The sequence below is a fragment of the Triticum urartu genome, chromosome 6, assembly GCF_003073215.2.
Source record: "Triticum urartu cultivar G1812 chromosome 6, Tu2.1, whole genome shotgun sequence".
In the NCBI taxonomy this organism is placed as follows: Eukaryota; Viridiplantae; Streptophyta; class Magnoliopsida; order Poales; family Poaceae; genus Triticum; species Triticum urartu.
The window spans coordinates 570,872,208-570,893,473 of NC_053027.1; the positions used below are offsets into that span (position 1 = coordinate 570,872,208).

The 21,266-nt window shown below is 42.6% G+C and overlaps 1 protein-coding gene across 1 annotated transcript; it reads right to left on the minus strand.

The window, feature by feature from the left end:
* Window positions 1-3,184: 3,184 nt before the first annotated feature.
* Window positions 3,185-9,764, minus strand: LOC125515587 (plant intracellular Ras-group-related LRR protein 6). The gene is made up of 21 exons (XM_048681084.1): window positions 9,577-9,764; window positions 8,621-8,684; window positions 8,397-8,533; window positions 8,228-8,314; window positions 7,801-7,876; window positions 7,576-7,650; window positions 7,412-7,481; window positions 7,249-7,326; window positions 7,105-7,165; window positions 6,926-7,004; window positions 6,378-6,468; window positions 6,034-6,094; window positions 5,869-5,939; window positions 5,637-5,710; window positions 5,260-5,397; window positions 5,041-5,145; window positions 4,396-4,520; window positions 4,226-4,322; window positions 4,076-4,150; window positions 3,766-3,821; window positions 3,185-3,518 (listed from the first exon to the last, which is right to left on the minus strand). The coding sequence occupies exons 1-21, from the start codon at window positions 9,639-9,641 to the stop codon at window positions 3,443-3,445; spliced, it is 1,761 nt and encodes a 586-aa protein (XP_048537041.1). The 5' UTR covers window positions 9,642-9,764; the 3' UTR covers window positions 3,185-3,442.
* Between the last annotated feature and the right edge of the window lie 11,502 nt (window positions 9,765-21,266).

The following is a 21,266-nucleotide window of genomic DNA, read 5'->3' on the forward strand; positions in this document are numbered from 1 at the left end:
TGTATACTAAAGTATCTCCAAAAAATTAACACCAACACCATAGGATATATGACACTACTACTACCGAAGCAAAAATTTCAAAGATTTTAAATTGAACATAACTTACATACATGACAACCTCAAATTAAACATCCAAATATGTCATCTCCATTCTCGCACACACGGTTGATTCCGCGGCAAACTTATTGAACATGTACAGCAGGATAAAACCGACCGGGTCACAAGCGAATAATTCAAGCCAGAATCCGCTATTAGTGATGATACTATTCAGTTGGATGGAAGCTTTTCTTTGAGAACAAATTTCGTTCCTCTCGCTCCAGAACACTCCGTCTTATGCTGTACAAGAAAGCAAAACGAGGCTGAGCATTGCTCCGTTTTCTACACCATTGTGTGAATTGAACTACAAGTCTGCAACTTTCATCTCTTTACTCTCCCTCCTTTGTCAAATGTAAGTTATGTTCAACTTGTGCACTAAGGGCATCTTCAAGGCCGGGTTGCGGACATCTAACCATAGCCGCATAAAATTCAAACCTGATTTCAACAAACCGGATGAATTACATATAGATTGGATGATCTTGATACAAACCGGACGGAAACATTTACATTTCGGATGGTTCTCATTGAAAAGAAGGGGGGCCGGACCTAAACCTAGCTTACGGCTGCGCCTTCTGGCACTTGTGTCCCCATCATTCAAGTCTTTGTTGTTCCCTTCTGACGCCCGCGTCCACTATCTGCCATCTCCAGGAGCGACGGGGATAAAACTCGTGAAGTGAAGGTGCGGTCACCGACGAGGAAGAGTAGACACTAGTCTAAGACCCATCATTGGCAGCGATCCGAAGTTTCTACTAGCAACGTCCAGGCGGAACGCTCCTACTATAACACTGCTAGTAATAGGATACTAGCGGCGCCCGCGTCGGACGCTGCCGGTGAGGCGCATACTAACAGCATTCGAGGCCGCACGCCATCTTTATGTCACGAACTAGCAGTGCACTCTACATGAATACGGCAAGAAGTTCCATAATTAGTTGCGTGCCATGTACCGTGACATCATTTGTACAATTTTCATTACATACTCCTATTTTGTTTATAGAGGTTGTATTTCATATTAAAAGAATGCATCAAACAAATAAAGTAATTAATTACAGAGCAAATATCAGCTTGGATCACTCCTATCAAACATATATACCATATAAGGTTACTCGGGTGAAGATAATTGGTCACTTCGAGCATACATCTTTTTTTTGGCTAGTTTTATTGAAACTCAAAATAGGTTTACATCGTCTACCAGCTTGCTGACAACAATGTCAGGAGGCTTGTCCAACCAGTTAAAAGAAATCTTATTACAATAACAAAAATGAGCTAGCACATGAGCCGCTTGATTACAAGATCGATAACAGTGTTTAAATATGACCTTCCCAATTGAATTACTAGTGTCTAGACATTCTGCGAAAATGGCCGCTGCAGCGTCCCACCAAGTTGTTTGACCACTGCAAAAATTGATGACCTACAAAGAATCTGATTCCGCTTCCACTCGGCTACATCCGAGGACGTTCGCAAACACAAGGCCATCTCGCATGGCCAAAGCTTCAGTAGTAATTATATCCGCTGCAAAAGGAATGAATTTGCATTGAGCTCCAATAAAATTACCTCTATCATCACGTATAATAGCTGCTGTAGCCCCTACACCTTCATCAGGATAGAAGGCTGCATCCACATTGAGTTTAATAAATCGAGGATCGGGCTTAGACCATTTTGCTTCATTTATGTTCCTTGTCATAGCCACGGTATAGTTACGAACAACGTTTTAGAAACTAAAACTCAACAGCACGTGTTCACTGTTTCTAGGACGACATGTCGCAAACTTGTGACATGTAGCGACGATGCTGCTCCTGAAGGGTTGATACGCCACCGCCGTAAAGATTCCCGTCTCACAACGGACGCCGCTATTGATGATTTGGACGAGTGTCTCTTGGATCCCTATGGAGTCGTTATTAAATGCGAGAGTGATTCCTTTCCGTAATATTTGATGAGTTGCAATATCCGTGTCTGATATTTCTTTCTGTAATATTTGTAAAGTGATATGCCTAATTTGTGTAGATTTTGTATTTAGAAATTGGTTAGAGATTGACCATGATTGACTCCTTCCATAAAAACGTTACCAAATATAGCAAAGATTGGTCTAATTTAGCAGATCAAACCGGTTTAAATAAATCGATGGTAAAAAATTATTTAAATAGAATGGCAGGATAGGGAACGCCTGAAAACAAATTGGTGAAAAGGTGATGGTCGTACCTGGGAGGTTATTAGACGAAGGGATGGTGTGGAGAAAACTGAACGAAATATGGAACCTTAGTTTTTTTTTTACCACGCAAAAAAAAATTTTATTAGGGGGAGGTTCATAGTAGAGATTGAGGTGGCGAGTCTTTCCTCCTGGTAACAGTTTCAAAGAAAATCAACGAACACGGCAGCAATTATTCATCTTCCAAAAGTCGTGGAATATACATGGCAGCAGACATTTTTCTTTTGGAAAGTAATGCTCGAGTTCCAAAGCAAGTTCCAAATCGACCAGTCTATAAAAGCTTTGTCCCGTGGATCAATCAAGGAGAGCAAACGCTCTATGCATGCGAGAGGGAAAAACAGGTCTAGGGTGAAGTAGGATTCCGACCGATCCGCCATGGACCGGGCGGCGGTAGCGGTGGAGAAGGCGGAGCAGCTGGTGGCGAAGGCAAAGGAGCTGGCGGCGACTGCCGCAGAAGAGTTGGCAGCGCTTGCGGCTGAACAAAGTTGGACGGCTCTATCGCCGGCGGAGGCTGAGGCGGCGAAACGGCTCCCAGCAGCAGTAGAACAGCTGCTGGCGACGGCGGAAGAGGTCATGTCGGAGGCAGCCGCCTTAAGGAAAAAGATGGCGGCCAGGAAGGTCACGCCAACAGGACCGGCGTCCGTTCTTCCAGAGAACCTGGCCCCGGCAGGAGAACAACCACCGCAATAAAAGGAGAACGTCGCCCAACGATGAAGAGTAAAACATTTTGCTGATGTAACTTCGTTTGGGTTCATCTTTTGTTCCACTTACCTTTCAGATGATTCGAAAGTCTTGTCTACTATCACTGCAAAATCAATATTATACTTGTGATCGTGTAACTTCTCCAAATGATCAACAGCAAAGCAATATAATTTTAACACAACAGAAGAAAAATCTCTAGGGATTTCAGCCAAGCAACATCATCAAATTATAAAACACAAATCACATAATCTTGTGTCCACCTTATAAGTATTGGAATATGCATGTGGCAAACCATCTCCATTCTCGCGCGCGCACACACAGGGTCAATTCAGTACACTTCAACCACACGGTCAATTCAGTACATAACCACAGGAAATTTATTCAACAGGGGAAACCAAGGGAATAAGTCCAGCCAGAATTTGCACTTGATGATGGTATTATTCAGTTGGACGGAAGCTTTTCTTTGAGATAGCTGAGAACAGCTTTCGTTCCTCGCTCCAGAACAGTCCGCCTTATGCTGTACAAGAAAGCAAAACGAGGCTGGTCATATTTTTCCTGCCCAACAGCTTTCCTTTCCCCCCTTCCCCTCAAATGTAAATTTGCGTTCAACTATGAACCAATAATATGTTGCCATTGAAAGATTTCTTTTTTTTTCTTTCCATGTTGACTCTACAAATTAGATATAGGACTGCCAAGGTTGTGTAATCGTGGATCTTGTGTCAACATAGATCCACCACAGAAAAAGCGTGAGGATAGATGCTTACCTCCTGAGGGGATTTCCATCAAGTTTGAGCACTTGCAGGCTAGGCTCAAGCAGACCCTGCTCATAAAAATCCAAAAAAATAAAATAAAGGTTTATAGCATTTCAGCGAGAGATAGAGAAATACATAATTTAGGAGTAGGGACTACTGTTTGTTATAAAACTTAGACATGATGGTATCTTTCAGGATTTTTGCAACCAACTACTTTGTAGAAATACCAATATATTTGAGTGAGGCATAAGAGGCAAAATGGCAAACCTATAACCGCATTATTCTAACTTGTAACTAATTGTAAGTGCAAAAACATACATACCAGCTCAGCTGGAAGCCTTGTTATATTGTTGTCTGAAAGATCTAGCTCGATGAGAGCACTAAAATCCTTGATACCCTGTTTAAGTGCAGAAATGCATGTCAAGTGCTGATTGTAAAATCAGAAAACAAACCTTTAAACCCTGATAGATACCTCTGGTATGGTTGAGAGATTATTTTGACTGAGGTTAAGAATCCGTAGATGTTTTAATTGTACAAGCCCAATAGGAAATTCCTGAAGTTTCATTCGCCTGTTCATATATAAAACAAAGTAAGTTCGATAAAATGGTTTACGTGGCGTATATGCTTTGCATATTTTCGAACCTAAGATAGAGTTCATGCAGTTGTGGTAATGAAGAAACCACAGAAGATTCACTGAATGAGGATGCATTGCCACTTAAATCCAGAACTTCAAGTTTTGATAGAGACACAAGATCAGTGGACGATATCTGCAAAAATAATTAACTATTATATATTACAAAATGAGATGTAAAACACAATTGTAGATTTCCATGTCAAAGTTACTATTTCCTCACTCATCCATTTTGTTCTATAAGACAATTTAGTCGTATTTAAGCTATGTGTTGCCAACTGCCAAGAAAACATAACAGCCATTACACGGATATTTGACATGGTATTCCAGTTAAGTGAAGTGAAGGGTATTATATAGAAATAACGTAAGAAATTTTGGAAACCAATGACAAATGATTAATAACATGAGACACGAGTAGAAGTATAGAATCGCTTTAATTGTTGAGCCAATAACTCTTGTAGGTTCCACAAACATCGATCAAGTTCCAAAATTGGTTATCTCATTTATTTTCACTTTATGGCATCATAATTCAATACCAACACTATGCAAGACTGGTACTCACACTCTAACAAAATTAGAGAGAAATAGACATTGAACATCTATTCGTTAATAATAAAACAGAATGTAAGCATAGTAAGACAAGATCATTATATTACCTCTGCTAGAGGATTATTGTCCAGCTTCAAGATAGTGAGACTGGGAAGGGAGGAAACAACCATGCCAGGCCACTTTTTTATCTTGTTATTAGACAGAATCAAAGCCTGCAAAAAAGGAAGTGGGAGATAAGAACATGAATTAAGTTGAAACCTTCATATACATAAACACCATGCAATTAAGTTAAACATCATTAATAACAACACAAGAGTTCAACTCACTTGAAGTGATGAGCACAGGGACAACTCATTTGGCAGATCTTCTATCAAATTCTTAGAAAGATCAAGTTTCACCACATCACTTGTCTCCCAAGCTGCAGGGGGTACATTGGGCACACCAAGACCACTCAAATTCAACTCCTAGCAAAGTAAATTGACATCAAATGATCATTTAATATACGAGAACTCAGCTACTTGGTTTTCTCAACCACTTTTAAAAATATAATAAACTCATAAAACACAATAGTGAGTTAGTTACTTCTATCACAATGGCTCTGAACTTGATCCTTGGATGGTTCAAGATCCATGTGAGAAAGTTCATAGGAAAAGGTGATCTACCTTATGGTATTGCAAATATGCTAGTAAAATAATCTAAGTACCTTTGAAGATACAGATAATCGTCTTGCTGCAGAAATCTGGTCATCTTTTGTTGGGGTGGTTCTAGAGCCTGATGCTGCAGGAGAAATGTGTTTAATATAGATTTTTACTGATGTTGAAGCATTTCTAAATGCAAAGGCACGATGTTACAGTTACATGTACTAAACAAACAATGGAAATTACTAAACACTACAATCATAGCTGAAATGAATATGACTCGGCACTTTCAGTTACCTTCCTCCTCAGAAGAAAGGCGGCTTCGCAGATACTTCATCAATGTTGATGTTGGTCCAGAAACCAAAGAACTGACAACCAACATGGATTAATATGATGACAACTCTACGTAGAAGCCTGACAGATAGTTTTTACAGTGTTAGGAGTACATGACTTGTAGCATACCTACGAAGTGCCCTCATAGGATTTCCGCTAAGCAGAAGCTTTCTTAGGGTTGTCATTGTACCTTGAAATTGCATGCATACATTAGTATCCAAAACTATAGTATTTGGCAAGAGAGCAGCACACCATATACTCAGCTCTTATTACATACACATATGCAAGAATTGAGCATTACAAACCATCCAACACATATACAAGACACCAACGCGCAAGTGTTTTCATGCACATGCACACATAGAGATCATAGCTGTGCAATGTATCCTTATGAGTGATCACATTGTTAACCAAAAAGGCAAACAGCAGGAATGGTACTACAAGAGATAGCACTGCACAACACAAAAACCTACCTAGTTCGGGTGGCAGGCCGGATAATGCGTTGTTTGACAGATCAAGAAAACTGAGCTTGAGTTTGCAAGCTCCCACAGGATACTCCTTCAGCTGATAAAAACAGTAGCATGTTTATTAAAAAAAAAGATCAACAGTATATGACCTTTACTTTATGGATGCTGTTGTTATGTTAATTCTAGCATACTGGATGCCAAGAGTTGCATTTTTGGTCACAAGAATGTTCAGTGTTCTCAATGCTCTCATAACATTAAGTTAAGATTAATCTTTATGTCAGTTATTCGTATCATGACAACTTTCCACAGTTCCCCTGGAGATGCAGTAAGTAAGCTAATTAATGACAGATCAAAACCAAACTGTGAGGAAAGATTATTTGGCATCATGGAACAGATAACTTCTGTACTCTATTCACTACATGCAACTATAAATAATCAGTAGCTGAGAAGGAACTCAAACTAAAATTGGTTAAATGATGCAAAATAAATGTGAAGCAGTGGAAAAATTAGAAGACCATATTGACAATTCTGTCATGTAACGAATGGAATAAAACCTGGTTGGAGTGAAGATCAAGTGTTCCTAATTTTGACAGCATGCCAATATCATCTGGTATTGTCGACAATAAATTATTTCTGAAACAGAAAAAAGAAACAGAGTTAATTTACATCATAAAAAATAGTTCACAATAAGGAAAAGCGCAACTATATTCTGAAGTCGTGGTAGATAACTAACCCCATGTAGAACTCAGCTAGAGAAGAGCATCCATTTATGGAAGAAGGAATCGAAGTTATCTCTGATATAAAAAGTTAAAACTGTCAGTGTTAATAAACTGATGCTCATACACATGACAACACATAACAGGGAAGATTAACTCACTGTTCTGGTGCAGGTCCATTCGAACTAATTTTGAAAGTGCTCCGATACTAGCCGGAATGGCCGTAAGTTGATTTTTCGCTGCCAGTATTTAGATGTTACTTTCAGGTAAACAAAAACTAGAACTAACATTTATATTCAATAGTATTATGGTATTATTGCATACCAGCATTCAGCTCTGTGAGCAGTGTCCATGATGTGAACATATTTTCTGGAAGTAGCACAAGCTTGTTTCCCTGACATTTTGTGGCAATTTAAGTTTTTTGCGAACAAAGGTCAAGCAGCCCAAGAAAACGAATATTCAACTTAAGTTCAATCCGGACTTTGTACCTCCAGATCAAATTTACTCAGCTTGCAGCAACCAGCAAGTTCATCTGGTAATCTGGATATGTTGTTGTTTGATGCCTACAGAGACAGACAATGCAATATATTACTTTTTGTGTGTCCAGACTAGAGAATGAATCAAGTGATATAATTCAGTAATGATCAACTGCAGATTGATAGAAGCCCCAAAAAACTATTGTGAAAATAATAAATGCATTGACTACAGTTTACCTTGAGTTCTGACAAGTTCAAGCATCTGCCAAGGCTAGCTGGCAGCTCAGTGAGGCAATTATTTGAGAAGTCAACCCTGCACAAAAACAGTGGTGCGTTAATACATGAATATTTAACATCTCAGATAAAGTTTTGGGTCATGTGCTAATCAGTAACATTTAAAACCCACAAAACGGCACCGACTGGTGTTATGAGCCCTATAGTTAATGCCCACTGAATGACAAGATTCAGCATTAATGTTGAATCTTAGGTAATTTTTATTCAGCATAATGGATACATATGGAGTAGAGAGTTATACTGGGGCCCATAAAACTTTCAGCATGATAATACATGGTGGATAAGTTGTTCTTATCAATGGCACAAACCCATAGTATAATGGAAGTCAATAAATGTAAAGTGAACAAGGAAGAGTACATGATGTACTAACTTGACTAAAGCAGTAGCCAAGCCAACTTCTTCGGGTATAAGTTTTATTTGATTGAATGAGGCATCCAGTGATTTCAACAAAGGAAGGCTGCACGAAAGTCGAATGCCATGAGGTGAGACAATAATAAAAGGGTCAGCAGTGAAACTTATTAGGAAAATCCACCACATACTCTCCAATAGCTGCAGGAAGGGAAGATATCTGATTGTGGCTTATGTTTAACACGACAAGAGAAGACAGATTCCTAAGGTCTTCTCTCAATACTTCCAGGTTGTTATGAGCCAGTATGAGCTTCTGAAGGTCGACTCCCTGAAATTCAAGCAAGGCGTGGTTAGATTGATCTAATTGTGCCATATAGAGGTCCTGCATAAGGGGCACCACAGTGGCGCAGCTTACCTCCCACCATTTGTCATCCAGGCTGCCCGTGTCCAAGTTGTTGTACACCTCCCCGGGCACCTCGCTGAGGAACGAAAAAAAAATACACGAAGATGTGCCGTCAGTGGGAAGATAAAAGATGCAGCAAGTACAGGTCAAGTATTACACCTAGTGTATGAAACAGGGGAAATCCATGAACAAGCTCCATAGGCTGAACGTGGGTTACGATACACGATTCGTATTCGATCTCTGAGAACACCGTGACGCTAGAACGCAGTACAGCATATTAAGTAATAAGTTGGGCATGCAAAGCGATGAAAACCCCCTGAACTGTGTTAGTGTGTTCAGTTATCTTGTGACTTGGTCTTTGCCTGTATGTAGGGATGCAGAGCTGCGCCCGATCCGCCCCGCTTCGCAGTCAATGTTGATCAGGTTAGTTGTGATCTTCCCAGTTCAGATTTAGTTCAGATTGAACTAATCTCCTGTTTTTGCGGTAGCGCATTACTGACGATCGTGCACACGCTGGCTCCTGTAACTGCTGTACGCAGCTCTATGTGTGCCATGTACTTGAACACTAAGGAAAACACAACTAGAGTTTCAGTCAAACTCTGTTTCTGTCAAACTGAAGGTAATAATAAATACTAGTACTACAGTAGCAGGAACAAGGAATCTGCCCAAAATGGAGCTCGCTAGTGGGAGTCAGGCTGCACACCCATTTCGGCGTCGGTTACGGCGGCTTCCGCGCGCCCTGCGAGGAATTAATCCCCCACGTTTACATACATAGACTGGCGGAATGAGCCACGTCGCATCTGAATCTGGCAACGCATTTGGTTTCTGTCAGGGCAGCAAACAGATGGCAGGGTCGACGGAGACCAAGAACAGCCAGTGGCGGAGTGGAACAGATCGAGATCCGGCTCTTTCGAGCAAACAGATGGATGATGGGGGATTTGATTTGAATTGAATTGAATTGACCGTACCTGAGGGAGCGGTTGGAGAGGTTGAGGGAGCCGGACTCCCTGGCGGACTTGAGGATCCGCTCCATTCTCGTCGAGCTTCCGGCGGCAGGCGGGCCTTCAGATCGCCATTGCCGCCGTGCAGCTATGGCTACACCAAGCAGCAGAGGCAGAGCAGCAGGCAGCAAAAGCCCAGCAGGCCCAGCGGCGAGCGGTTTGGGGAAACAAAAGTCAAGAGGGTCCACGGGTTCAATGGTCAGGATGCGTTCCAACATTTGGTTGGAGACATTTGTCTCAAAAAAAAAATTTGGTTGGAGACATGAAATGGAATCAACTTGATTTAGCTCACCTGTTGCACACAAAGAAATGATGATATTAGGGCTTCTCTGACCATCAAGCCGAACACCGCATCCGTCTGCGGACCGCGTATTAGTTCATAGACAATGATGGGGAAGTCGGCCATCCAACCGTGGTTACATTTGGAGCAGAATTTAATGAAAATAAACAGATTTTGATGCGAATTTTAACAAACCGAACGATTTTCATTGAAGCTTGAATAACTTTTACATAAAACCGGATGGTTTTCGTCTAAACGAAGCACATTCATTACATTCTCAATATATTTGAACTAAACCATATTCTAACCTAGTCCAGATGATCGCCGGCGCACATTTCCCACGTCTCTTGTCTTTCCCATGTCTGGCAGCAAGCTCATCGGACGGCTGTGAGCCCGGGGAGGTGAAGCTTCAGCAGGAGGGCCGGGTAGACTACCCTTCGCCTTTGCGAAGCCAAGCGGCTAATCAGCCACCGATGATCCAGCCCGCCAAGCTTAGCTTCAACGGGAGGAAAGAGTAGTGGTCGTCGTGGGACCCAAGCGTTGGCGCTATCCCATGGTGTACTCTTCCTCGCTGTAGGCGGCACCAGCGCACGTGTCGACTTCGTCGTTGTGGCATGGCCTACGCGGAGTTGGCAACGTCGTCCTCATCCTCGTCGTAAACTTCTAACTCCTCCTGCCGAACGTGGTACCGCCAACGGTCACAAGGATGTCGCCGGCGGAGCGGTAGGGTAGGATCAACGTTTCTTGCTCGTTGACATCCACCGTGATGTCCATGCCGGCGGCGAGTTGTTCCTCCACATACCGATGCTCGTCGAGGAGGTGGAGGTTCTAGGCCTGGTCGGCCTGTGCCTACGGGAATGCGGCCTCACGTTATTCGAACTCCATGTTGGTGTAGTGAGCACACGCCTCCGCGTGCTGATGCTGGCATGGTCCGGCGAGGATGGTGGCGTAGGCTCATTGCTGGTCGCCTCTTCCATTGGCTCATCCGCAACATTGGCCTGTGATGAGCTCGTCTGTCTACAGCCTGCTAATCGGCCGCAATGGGGCGATCTCCTAATTTTGTTCGGATGAGATGGTGTAGGCTTTGGAGCTTGAGGAGGCCATGGCGAGTGTGGTGCCGAGAGGAGATACAGAGCGGAGGAGGTTGAATGCTGTTGTTTGCTCAAGTGAGACGGTGTTGGGTCAAGATCATTTTGTTTCCCTATCTAGCTACATAAAGTGGTCATACTCAGCTTATTTATTTTCGAGTCGATCTCGACTCAAGCCAAAAAACAAGACGATCTTGAGCAGCTTACGAGCCTTGAGCTTTTCATGCAGTCCTAGCTATCAGACCGTGAGTGGGAATCAATCATTGGCGTCTCCATATTGTGGTGGTGTAGGTGTGGAAGCATGGCCGCCTTCTTGTGGTGATGCGGCAGTGGCAGTCACCCTCCTAGTCTCCCACCCACGGCAGATCCGAGAGCAAGCTAACGACTATGGCGGCGGAGAGTGGAGTGGTTGGGCGTTGTTGGTACTTTTTCATGAGGTGACTAGGTTGTTTATTGGCGAATTGCGTTCGTGGCCTTTTAGACGTTGCTTGCTGGTTATGTTAGCCTGGCTCCACCTGCTATCGTCGAATGTGGGAAACTATGAATCTACTTGCCTCTGTCGTAGTTCTTAGGTACGTCGGACAATCTTGTTCCCTTTTTGAGCTGACAAGATGTTTTACACGAAATTGTGTCTCCCATCTGCAAGGTCTTTAATTTGCTTTTTTTGAGGTTTCACCATGAGTTCCAACTTATAGCAATGGTGGCTATAGGTTTATTTCACCATTTTTCAGGTCTTGAACCCCCCGAACTGGTAAAACGAAACATTATAATAAGTAAAATCAATCAACCATCAAGGTATAAAAAGGTTGGGCATCATCCTATTATATAGGTTTTATGTTTTCTTTAAGTGAGATGGATCATATACTCATATACAAGGTTGTTCTGGGTTAGTTTTACTCTAAAAATGAAAACAAGATGAATGCGAGTCGCTCGATCAACGATTAGTTGTAGGTATACCATGTACTTCATTAGATTAGTCTTCTTTTCTATACAAGGGTAGCAAAACAAGTGTGTAACCAAGAGACAGTAGGAAGGATTCTCTAGAAAGATAACTATTACTATTAATTACTTAGCGATACTGCATATATAAGCCAATCGATTCACATGACATCTTTATAACAACACAAGGAGCACAGATGCTGCAGTTAACATTAATTATAAGCAAATGATCGGCCATACGGCCTTGCGACAGCATCTTTCCTCGTCTTGTGGCTGCGCCGCCAGGCTCATGTTTCTCCATTGCTGTGCCGGCGGGACCTCCGGATCAGTGGTTGGCCGCCCCGCCGGCATGGTGTCCAGCAAGCCTGGTAGATGGCCGATCATTGTCACTTCTTCCCCTCGCAGCTCGCGCCTTGCAGTTGTGGACGTATGGATCGATTGGCCGCAAGCAGAAACCTAGTTTTATAGGTGGATGGATCCCTGCAACTTCCATTTGAATACGTGCTTAACTTTCCTAAAGAAAATGTCAGTTTCCATATTCCGTGGTAAAAATCTATTTGGAATATATGAATTCCTTGCGCGTTTGAGGAAAGAAATCAAATAATAAATTATTTGGAATTATGCCATTCCTTTTGCTTCGATTCCATTCCGGCTACATAGTTTAGATCATTCTACCATGCGACAAATTAAGTGTACGTACCTGCAGCCATGCACCCTGAACATGCAGGTTTGGACACCGCAATGTTTTCTGCATTTCGGTTTCTTCACACGGAAAGGGTCGAAAACTCCACACCTAAAATTGACTAAAATCTGACCAAAGTTTGTGAGATTTTCAAACCATTTTAATTCTTGTTTGGTTCATGTGTTGATACTAGATGTATAAAATATTCTTACCGATATGTATGTGAATATTTTGCCTTCCAAAATTTCCAAGTTTGAATGAATCTATATATTTTTATTTTCTTATGTCAAATTTTACGTCGTGAATTAATAGGAATGTAACTATTTGAATTCGAAACGTAATTTAATTATGAAATGATTGTAAGATTGCCTCGGGTGAAGAATAACTTATTCTACATCCTGGATGATGAATAGTAACACTATATATATATATATATATATATTAATTATCAATTATTATAAATAAAAGAAACGCAAGGTTCCGTTTTCCCTCTTACGTTTCGTCCAACCCCTTCGTTCAACTCCCTCGTACGTTCCCACCTCCCACCGTTTTCTATCCCCCCACCCATCTGGTTTTCCATCCATCTGATTTTCTATTTAAACCGGTTTTCATCTGGACTGCCAAATCAGATCAATCAGATCTTTGGTAATTAGTAACGCAATAAAGGTCACACGGGAAGGACTCAATTCACGGTGGGCAATCATATCAATCCTGCTAACCCAATCACATTCAAAAAGAAAGGAAGGAATCAATCAAAAGGAACATATCAATTGTGTTCGTAACAAGTATTTGGTAACAGAATAAAATCACCGGGAAGTAATCAATCACGGATGAGTCATATCACCATCTTTCCTTGTTGGTACAGATCTCCCTCTCCTAAGCAATCCATGGGCCCTTCCCGAAAACATACTCTCACCTGATCCGAACTTAAAAGGACCTAGCTCCTCGTACGCCAATCCATTGGCCTTTCTTTTATTTGTATAGTAGCTAGAGAAAACTTTTTTCTTTTTTGCAGAACTTGTGGCGGCCGACGAACGGGGGCAGCTGCGGTGGACGAACTAAGGGAGCGGTGACGGCATATGTGAGCTCTCATCTCCTTTCGGTTCCAGATCTATGGCAGTAGTGACGGTCCTCCTCGTCCTCATTCACCCTGATAGGAGGCCGTGGCCACCTCCGCTGTTGGAGGTGGCCGGCGTAGCCACCAGCGGGGGAGAGATGGGGCAGGCCTCCCCTCCTCACGGATGCACCAGAACGAACGTCTCACACGCGGCAGCGATGGAGGAGATGTCCACCGTCTCGCGCTCAGCAGCGGGAACAACAGATGTGGTGGTCCTCGTTCGGCCTTAATTAATCTCTCTCCCTCCTTGATTTTAAGTGGGGGTGAGGGATGCTTTGTGATTTATGAATGCCACGTGTCATTTATCAGGATGGGTCTCGCGTGAGACTTGATCTCATAAAATTTTTTTTCATGAGAGACACACAACCGCAGAGAAAATCTTTTTCTTCTTCTTTTTGTTTTGATTTTGGTAGATCCCAATAAATATGAAAGTGCTCTACCTCTACTACATCATATCAACGTCAGTTATGTATGTAAATTCTCTACTAAGAACGAAAGTTCATTGGTGACAGACTGAAGCTGCTTTTAAGATTTTAATATGGCCAATTAAGCTGAACTAATATTGTGTGTTGACCTAAAACAACCTAAACATTACATATTATGTAGGACAGTAGTGTGGCATCATCTTTTTCAGTTATCAATATTTTTTGTTAACCACATATGTTAGTTGTCCTACTTAATTCCTAACTCACTCATCGTATTGCTCTTGATTTTTAGTCATGCTTGGAGCTTTGGTCTGCAGCTACATGTGATCAGAAAGGATGTCTTAGGCTAAAGGTAAAATTGGAACCTGTAGGTGATTAGATCACATGCTTTGGCGTGTAAGAGTGTACAACTTTCTGTGACTTGGCCTGAAGTTCAGGTATTTTGCAGTCAATGTATATCTTCGGCAGAGTCTTCTTTTTTCGTTTGGGTTTGGGATAGAGAGGGTTACGTTTTTATGAAAAATAAGATTCCGTTCTTCTGTTTCACCATAGTTCATGTTTATATAGTTTTGAGAGGCACTACTTGATTTAATTTTCCTTTTAAATTGACTGATTGTCAACAAAAGAGATGAAAATAGTATTTCAAATTGATCAAAAAAATGTGGAAACACAGTATTTTACAAAGAGAGCTCACACACGATGTCAATAATTGAAAGCGGAGTGGAATGCAGGGTAAAGAGAAAGATGTCGCTTTAGTAGATGGCCTCTAAGGAGGCATGAGGATTGCATGTGATGGAAGGAGAAGCAGACATTACCACAAAAAAAGGAGAAGCGGACATGATCAATTTGCTACTATATGAATGGAGACCACATGCCATGATGTTGACACACAATTCTCATTAGATAAATTGTTTCATTACTTTATCTAATTTCTATTCTATGGAACACAAGGGCATTGAGCTAGGAAGGAGGAGCTCAAGGGAGCAAGAAAATATGAGAGGAAAGATAAGTTTACTCATAATTCACAAGTAAATTTTCTTTCTCTAAATCTTGTAATTGCTCCATGTGTGAATCTGTCTTACGTTAACAACTATGTGATTTTGTGCTTAAAACTCAAAGTGTGGGCATGAGCCGGATGAGGTATAAACGAAGGTGGCGAACATTGTTTGGGGAGATGAAGATACGGTGTTGCGGAAGAAGACGAGTGTTCGACTTAAGGGTAGAACAAAATCAACTACATTTCATTAAAAAAAATGATGACGTATATATGCATGTAAATTCTAAATGCATACATCTATTGTCCGTCGAATTTTGTGTCCGTGTTGAAAGCATGGGCAGTTAACTATTTTTGCTAATGATCATTCCTTGAATATCGCTTTAACTATCCCATCTTTATTGACTTACGAAATAAATCATATTTTGTTTGGTAAGTCAATAAGTGATTACAATATAAAATCACGGACTGGATTTACATTTATTTACAGAATCATGTAATATGGATAGATAATTTGTGGGCTAATGTACAAGAATATTTATACCCCGTATAGCAACGCACGGGCAAATTCCTAGTCATCATCAATATAAAAAGACCCAGTGGGGCAGATCCAACAGATCTCGGCCATCCATTATCATCAATCATTTCTCTCCCTGATTCCCTTCCTTACGTACACCTTTCACAAGAAAGGGAATTACCACAACGAACAGCCCCACGATATACATAAGGAAGGGAATCAAGGGATGATTCTTCGTTGAGTTAGTATAAGGTCATGTTTGGTTCATAAGTCTTAGGACTTTTTCTAGTCCCAACTAAGAAGTCCCTAGTCCCTAACAAGTCCTTTCCGGTTTGTTTCCAGGGACTAAAAAGTCCCTAGTCCCTCCATAAAGGTTATTAAATGACATGTAAAAGACCATGTTACCCCTATTAAACATCACCATGGGGTGGCGGAGCAATGGGTGCAGGGAGGGGCATTGTTGGAAAAGTCCCAATAAATACTATCCTTGAGAGTCTTCTTTATTTAGTCCCAAAAAGAAATTTTTAGTCCCTAGTAGTCTCTCCCGTTTGGTTAAAAAGTCTTTAAGAGGGACCTTTTTCTAGTCCCTACAACAAAAAGTCCCAGGAAACAAACACCCCTTAACTTTCAACCCATTTGTAGGAAGACATGGACCTGCCGCTGATGGTGTTTACACAAACAATTTCTTTTGATATACTTTTGTAAAGAAAATTCAAGTATATCTTCAAGCTGAATTAAGATTACACGTGCGTTGCACGTGCACATTTACTAGTTTATTTAAAATGAGTGACAGACTCATCAAACTTAGATCATTGACACCAGCTGCGCACACCTGCAAAAACACAGTCCTAAAATATTGTCTCCTAATTCGACCTCTTTGCTCTCGTACGCGAACGTACCTAAGTGCTAGGGTTTCTCGTGCCTCCCGTCGGCGCTGCCTGTTGAAAATATGCCCTAGAGGCAATAATAAAAGCATTATTATTATATTTCCTTGTTCATGATAATTGTCTTTATTCATGCTATAATTGTGTTATCCGGAAATCGTAATACATGTGTGAATAACAGACACCAACAAGTCCCTAGTAAGCCTCTAGATGACTAGCTCGTTGATCGACAGATAGTCATGGTTTCCTGACTATGGACATTGGATGTCATTGATAACGAGGTCACATCATTAGAAGAATGATGTGATGGACAAGACCCAATCCTAAACATAGCTTAAAGATCATATAGTTCGTTTGCTAGAGTTTTTCCAATGTCAAGTATCTTTTCCTTTGACCATGAGATCGTGTAACTCCCGGATACCGTAGGAGTGCTTTGGGTGTACCAAACGTCACAACGTAACTGGGTGACTATAAAGGTGCACTACAGGTATCTCCGAAAGTGTCTGTTGGGTTGACACAGATCAAGACTGGGATTTGTCACTCCGTATAAACGGAGAGGTATCACTGGGCCCACTCAGTAATGCATCATCATTATGAGCTCAGAGTGACCAAGTGTCTGGTCACGGGATCATGCATTACGGTACGAGTAAAGTGACTTGCCGGTAACGAGACTGAACGAGGTATTGGGATACCGACGATCGAGTCTCGGGCAAGTAACATACCGATTGACAAAGGGAATTGCGTACGGGGTTGATTGAATCCTCGACATCGTGGTTCATCCGATGAGATCATCATGGAGCATGTGGGAGCCAACATGGGTATCCAGATCCCGCTGTTGGTTATTGACCGGAGAGTCGTCTCGGTCATGTCTGCTTGTCTCCCGAACCCGTAGGGTCTACACACTTAAGGTTCGGTGACGCTAGGGTTGTAGGGATATGTATATGCAGTAACCCGAATGTTGTTCGGAGTCCCGGATGAGATCCCGGACGTCACGAGAAGTTCCGGAATGGTCCGGAGGTAAAGAATTATATATAGGAAGTGCTGTTTTGGCCATCGGGACAAGTTTCGGGGTTATCGGTATTGTACCGGGACCACCGAAGGGGTCCCGGGGGTCCACAGGGTGGGGCCACCTGCCCCGTGGGGGCCACATGGGCTGTAGGGGGCGCACCTTGGCCTACATGGGCCAAGGGCACCAGCCCCAAGGGCCCATGCGCCTAGGGTTTCCCAAAGGGGAAGAGTCCCACTTGTGGAAGGCACCCCTAGGTGCCTTGGGAGGGAGGGAAACCTCCCCTTGGCCGCCGCCCCCCCTAGGAGATTGGATCTCCTAGGGCCGGCGCCCCCCTTGGCCCTCCTATATATAGTGGGGGAGGGAGGGCTTTTCTCTCACGCCTTTGGTTGCCTCCCTCTCCCTCTCCAACATCTCCTCCTCCTCCATAGTGCCTGGCGAAGCCCTGACGGAGTACTGCAGCTCCACCATCACCATGCCGTCGTGCTGTTGCTGGAGCCATCTTTCTCAACCTCTTCTTCCCTCTTGCTGGATCAAGAAGAAGGAGACATTACGCTAACCGTACGTGTGTTGAACGCGGAGGTGCCATCCGTTCGGCGCTTGGTCATCGGTGATTCGGATCACGTCGTGTACGACTACCTCAACCCCGTTCTTTGAACGCTTCTGCTCGCGATCTACAAAGGTATGTAGATGCATCCGATCACTCGTTGCTAGATGAAATCATAGATGGATCTTGGTGAAACCGTAGGAAATTTTTTGTTTTCTGCAACGTTACCCAACAGTGGCATCATGAGCTAGGTCTATGCGTAGTTCTTCTTGCGCGAGTAGAACACAATTTGTTGTGGGCGTAGATGTTGTCAACTTTCTTGCCGCTACTAGTCTTATCTTGCTTCAACGGTATTGTGGGATGAAGCGGCCTGGACCAACCTTACACGTATGCTTACGTGAGACCGGTTCCACCGACTAACATGCACTAGTTGCATAAGGTGGCTGGCGGGTGTCTGTCTCTCCTACTTTAGTTGGAGCGGATTCGATGAACAGGGTCCTTATGAAGGGTAAATAGAAGTTGACAAATCACGTTGTGGCTTTCACGTAGGTAAGAAAACGTTCTTGCTAGAACCCTAATTCAGCCACGTAAAACTTGCAGCAATAATTAGAGGACGTCTAACTTGTTTTTGCAGCAAGTGCTTTGTGATATGATATGGCCAAAGTTGTGATGAATGATGAATGATATATATGTGATGTATGAGATGTTCATGCTATTGTAATAGGAATCACGACTTGCATGTCGATGAGTATGACAACCGACAGGAGCCATAGGGGTTGTCTTTATTTTATGACCCGCGTGTCATTGAGAAACGCCATGTAAATTACTTTACTTTATTGCTAAACGCGTTAGCGTTAGTAGTAGAAGTAATAGTTGGCGAGCAACTTCATGGAGACACGATGATGGAGATCATGATGATGGAGATCATGGTGTCAAGATGGTGACAAGATGATCATGGAGCCCCAAGATGGAGATCAAAGGAGCTATGTAATATTGGCCATATCATGTCACGTTTATTGCTTGATTGCATGTGATGTTTATCATGTTTTTGCATCTTGTTTACTTAGAACGACGGTAGTAAATAAGATGATCCCTTACAACAATTTCAAGAAGTGTTCTCCCCTAACTGTGCACCGTTGCTAAAGTTCGTCGTTTCGAAGCACCACGTGATGATCGGGTGTGATAGATCCTTACGTTCACATACAACGGGTGTAAGACAGTTTTACACATGCAAAACACTTAGGGTTGACTTGACGAGCCTAGCATGTGTATAGACATGGCCTCGGAACACAGAGACCGAAAGGTCGAACACGAGTCGTATGGAAGATACGATCAACATGAAGATGTTCACCGACGATGGCTAGTCCGTCTCACGTGATGATCGGACACGGCCTAGTCGACTCGGATCGTGTAACACTTAGATGACTAGAGGGATGTTTAATCTAAGTGGGAGTTCATTAATAATTTGATTAGATAAACTTAATTATCATGAACTTAGTCTAAATCCTTTGCAAATATGTCTTGTAGATCAAATGGCCAACGTAGTCCTCAACTTCAACGCGTTCCTAGAGAAAACCAAGCTGAAAGACGATGGCAGCAACTACACGGACTGGGTCCGGAATCTGAGGATCATCCTCATAGCTTCCAAGAAAGATTATGTCCTACAAGCACCGCTAGGTGAAGCTCCCGTCCCACAGAACCAAGACGTTATGAACGCTTGGCGGACACGTGTTGATGACTACTCCCTCGTTCAGTGCGGCATGCTTTACAGCTTAGAGCCGGGGCTCCAAAAGCGTTTTCAGAGACATGGAGCATATGAGATGTTCGAAGAGCTGAAAATGGTTTTCCAAGCTCATGCTCGGGTCGAGAGATATGAGGTTTCCGACAAGTTCTTCAACTGTAAGATGGAGGAAAATAGTTCTGTCAGTGAGCACATACTCACTATGTCTGGGTTACATAACCGCTTGACTCAGCTGGGAGTTAATCTCCCGGATTATGCGGTCATTGACAGAATCCTCCAGTCGCTTCCACCAAGCTACAAGAGCTTTGTGATGAACTTCAATATGCAGGGAATGGAAAAGACCATTCCTGAGGTATTTGCAATGCTGAAATCAGCGGAGGTAGAAGTCAAGAAGGAACATCAAGTGTTGATGGTCAATAAAACCACTAAGTTCAAGAAGGGCAAGGGTAAAAAGAACTTAAAGAAGGACGGCAAGGGAGTTGCCGCGCCTGGCAAGCAAGCTGCCGGGAAGAAGCCAAAGAATGGACCCAAGCCCGAGACTGAGTGCTTTTATTGTAAGGGAAGCGGTCACTGGAAGCGGAACTGCCCCAAATACTTAGCGGACAAGAAGGCCGGCAAAACCAAAGGTATATTTGATATACATGTAATTGATGTGTACCTTACCAGTACTCGTAGTAACTCCTGGGTATTTGATACCGGTGCCGTTGCTCATATTTGTAACTCACAGCAGGAGCTGCGGAATAAACGAAGACTGGCGAAGGACGAGGTGACGATGCGCGTCGGGAATGGTTCCAAGGTCGATGTGATCGCCGTCGGCACGCTACCTCTACATTTACCTACGGGATTAGTTATAAACCTCAATAATTGTTATTTAGTGCCAAGTTTGAGCATGAACATTGTATCAGGATCTTGTTTAATACGAGATGGCTACTCATTTAAATCCGAGAATAATGGTTGTTCTATTTATATGAGTGATATGTTTTATGGTCATGCTCCGATAGTCAATGGTTTACTCTTAATGAATCTCGAGCGTAATGCTACACATATTCATAGTGTGAGTACCAAAAGATGTAAGGTTGATAATGATAGTCCCACATACTTGTGGCACTGCCGCCTTGGTCACTGTCAAACGCATGAAGAAGCTCCATACAGATGGACTTTTAGAGTCTCTTGATTATGAATCATTTGACACGTGCGAACCATGCCTCATGGGTAAAATGACCAAGACTCCGTTCTCAGGAACAATGGAGCGAGCACCCAACTTATTGGAAATCATACATACTAATGTGTGCGGTCCAATGAGTGTTGAGGCTCGCGGTGGCTATCGTTATGTTCTCACCCTCACTGATGACTTGAGTAGATATGGGTATATCTACTTAATGAAACATAAGTCTGAAACCTTTGAAAAGTTCAAGGAATTTCAGAGTGAGGTTGAGA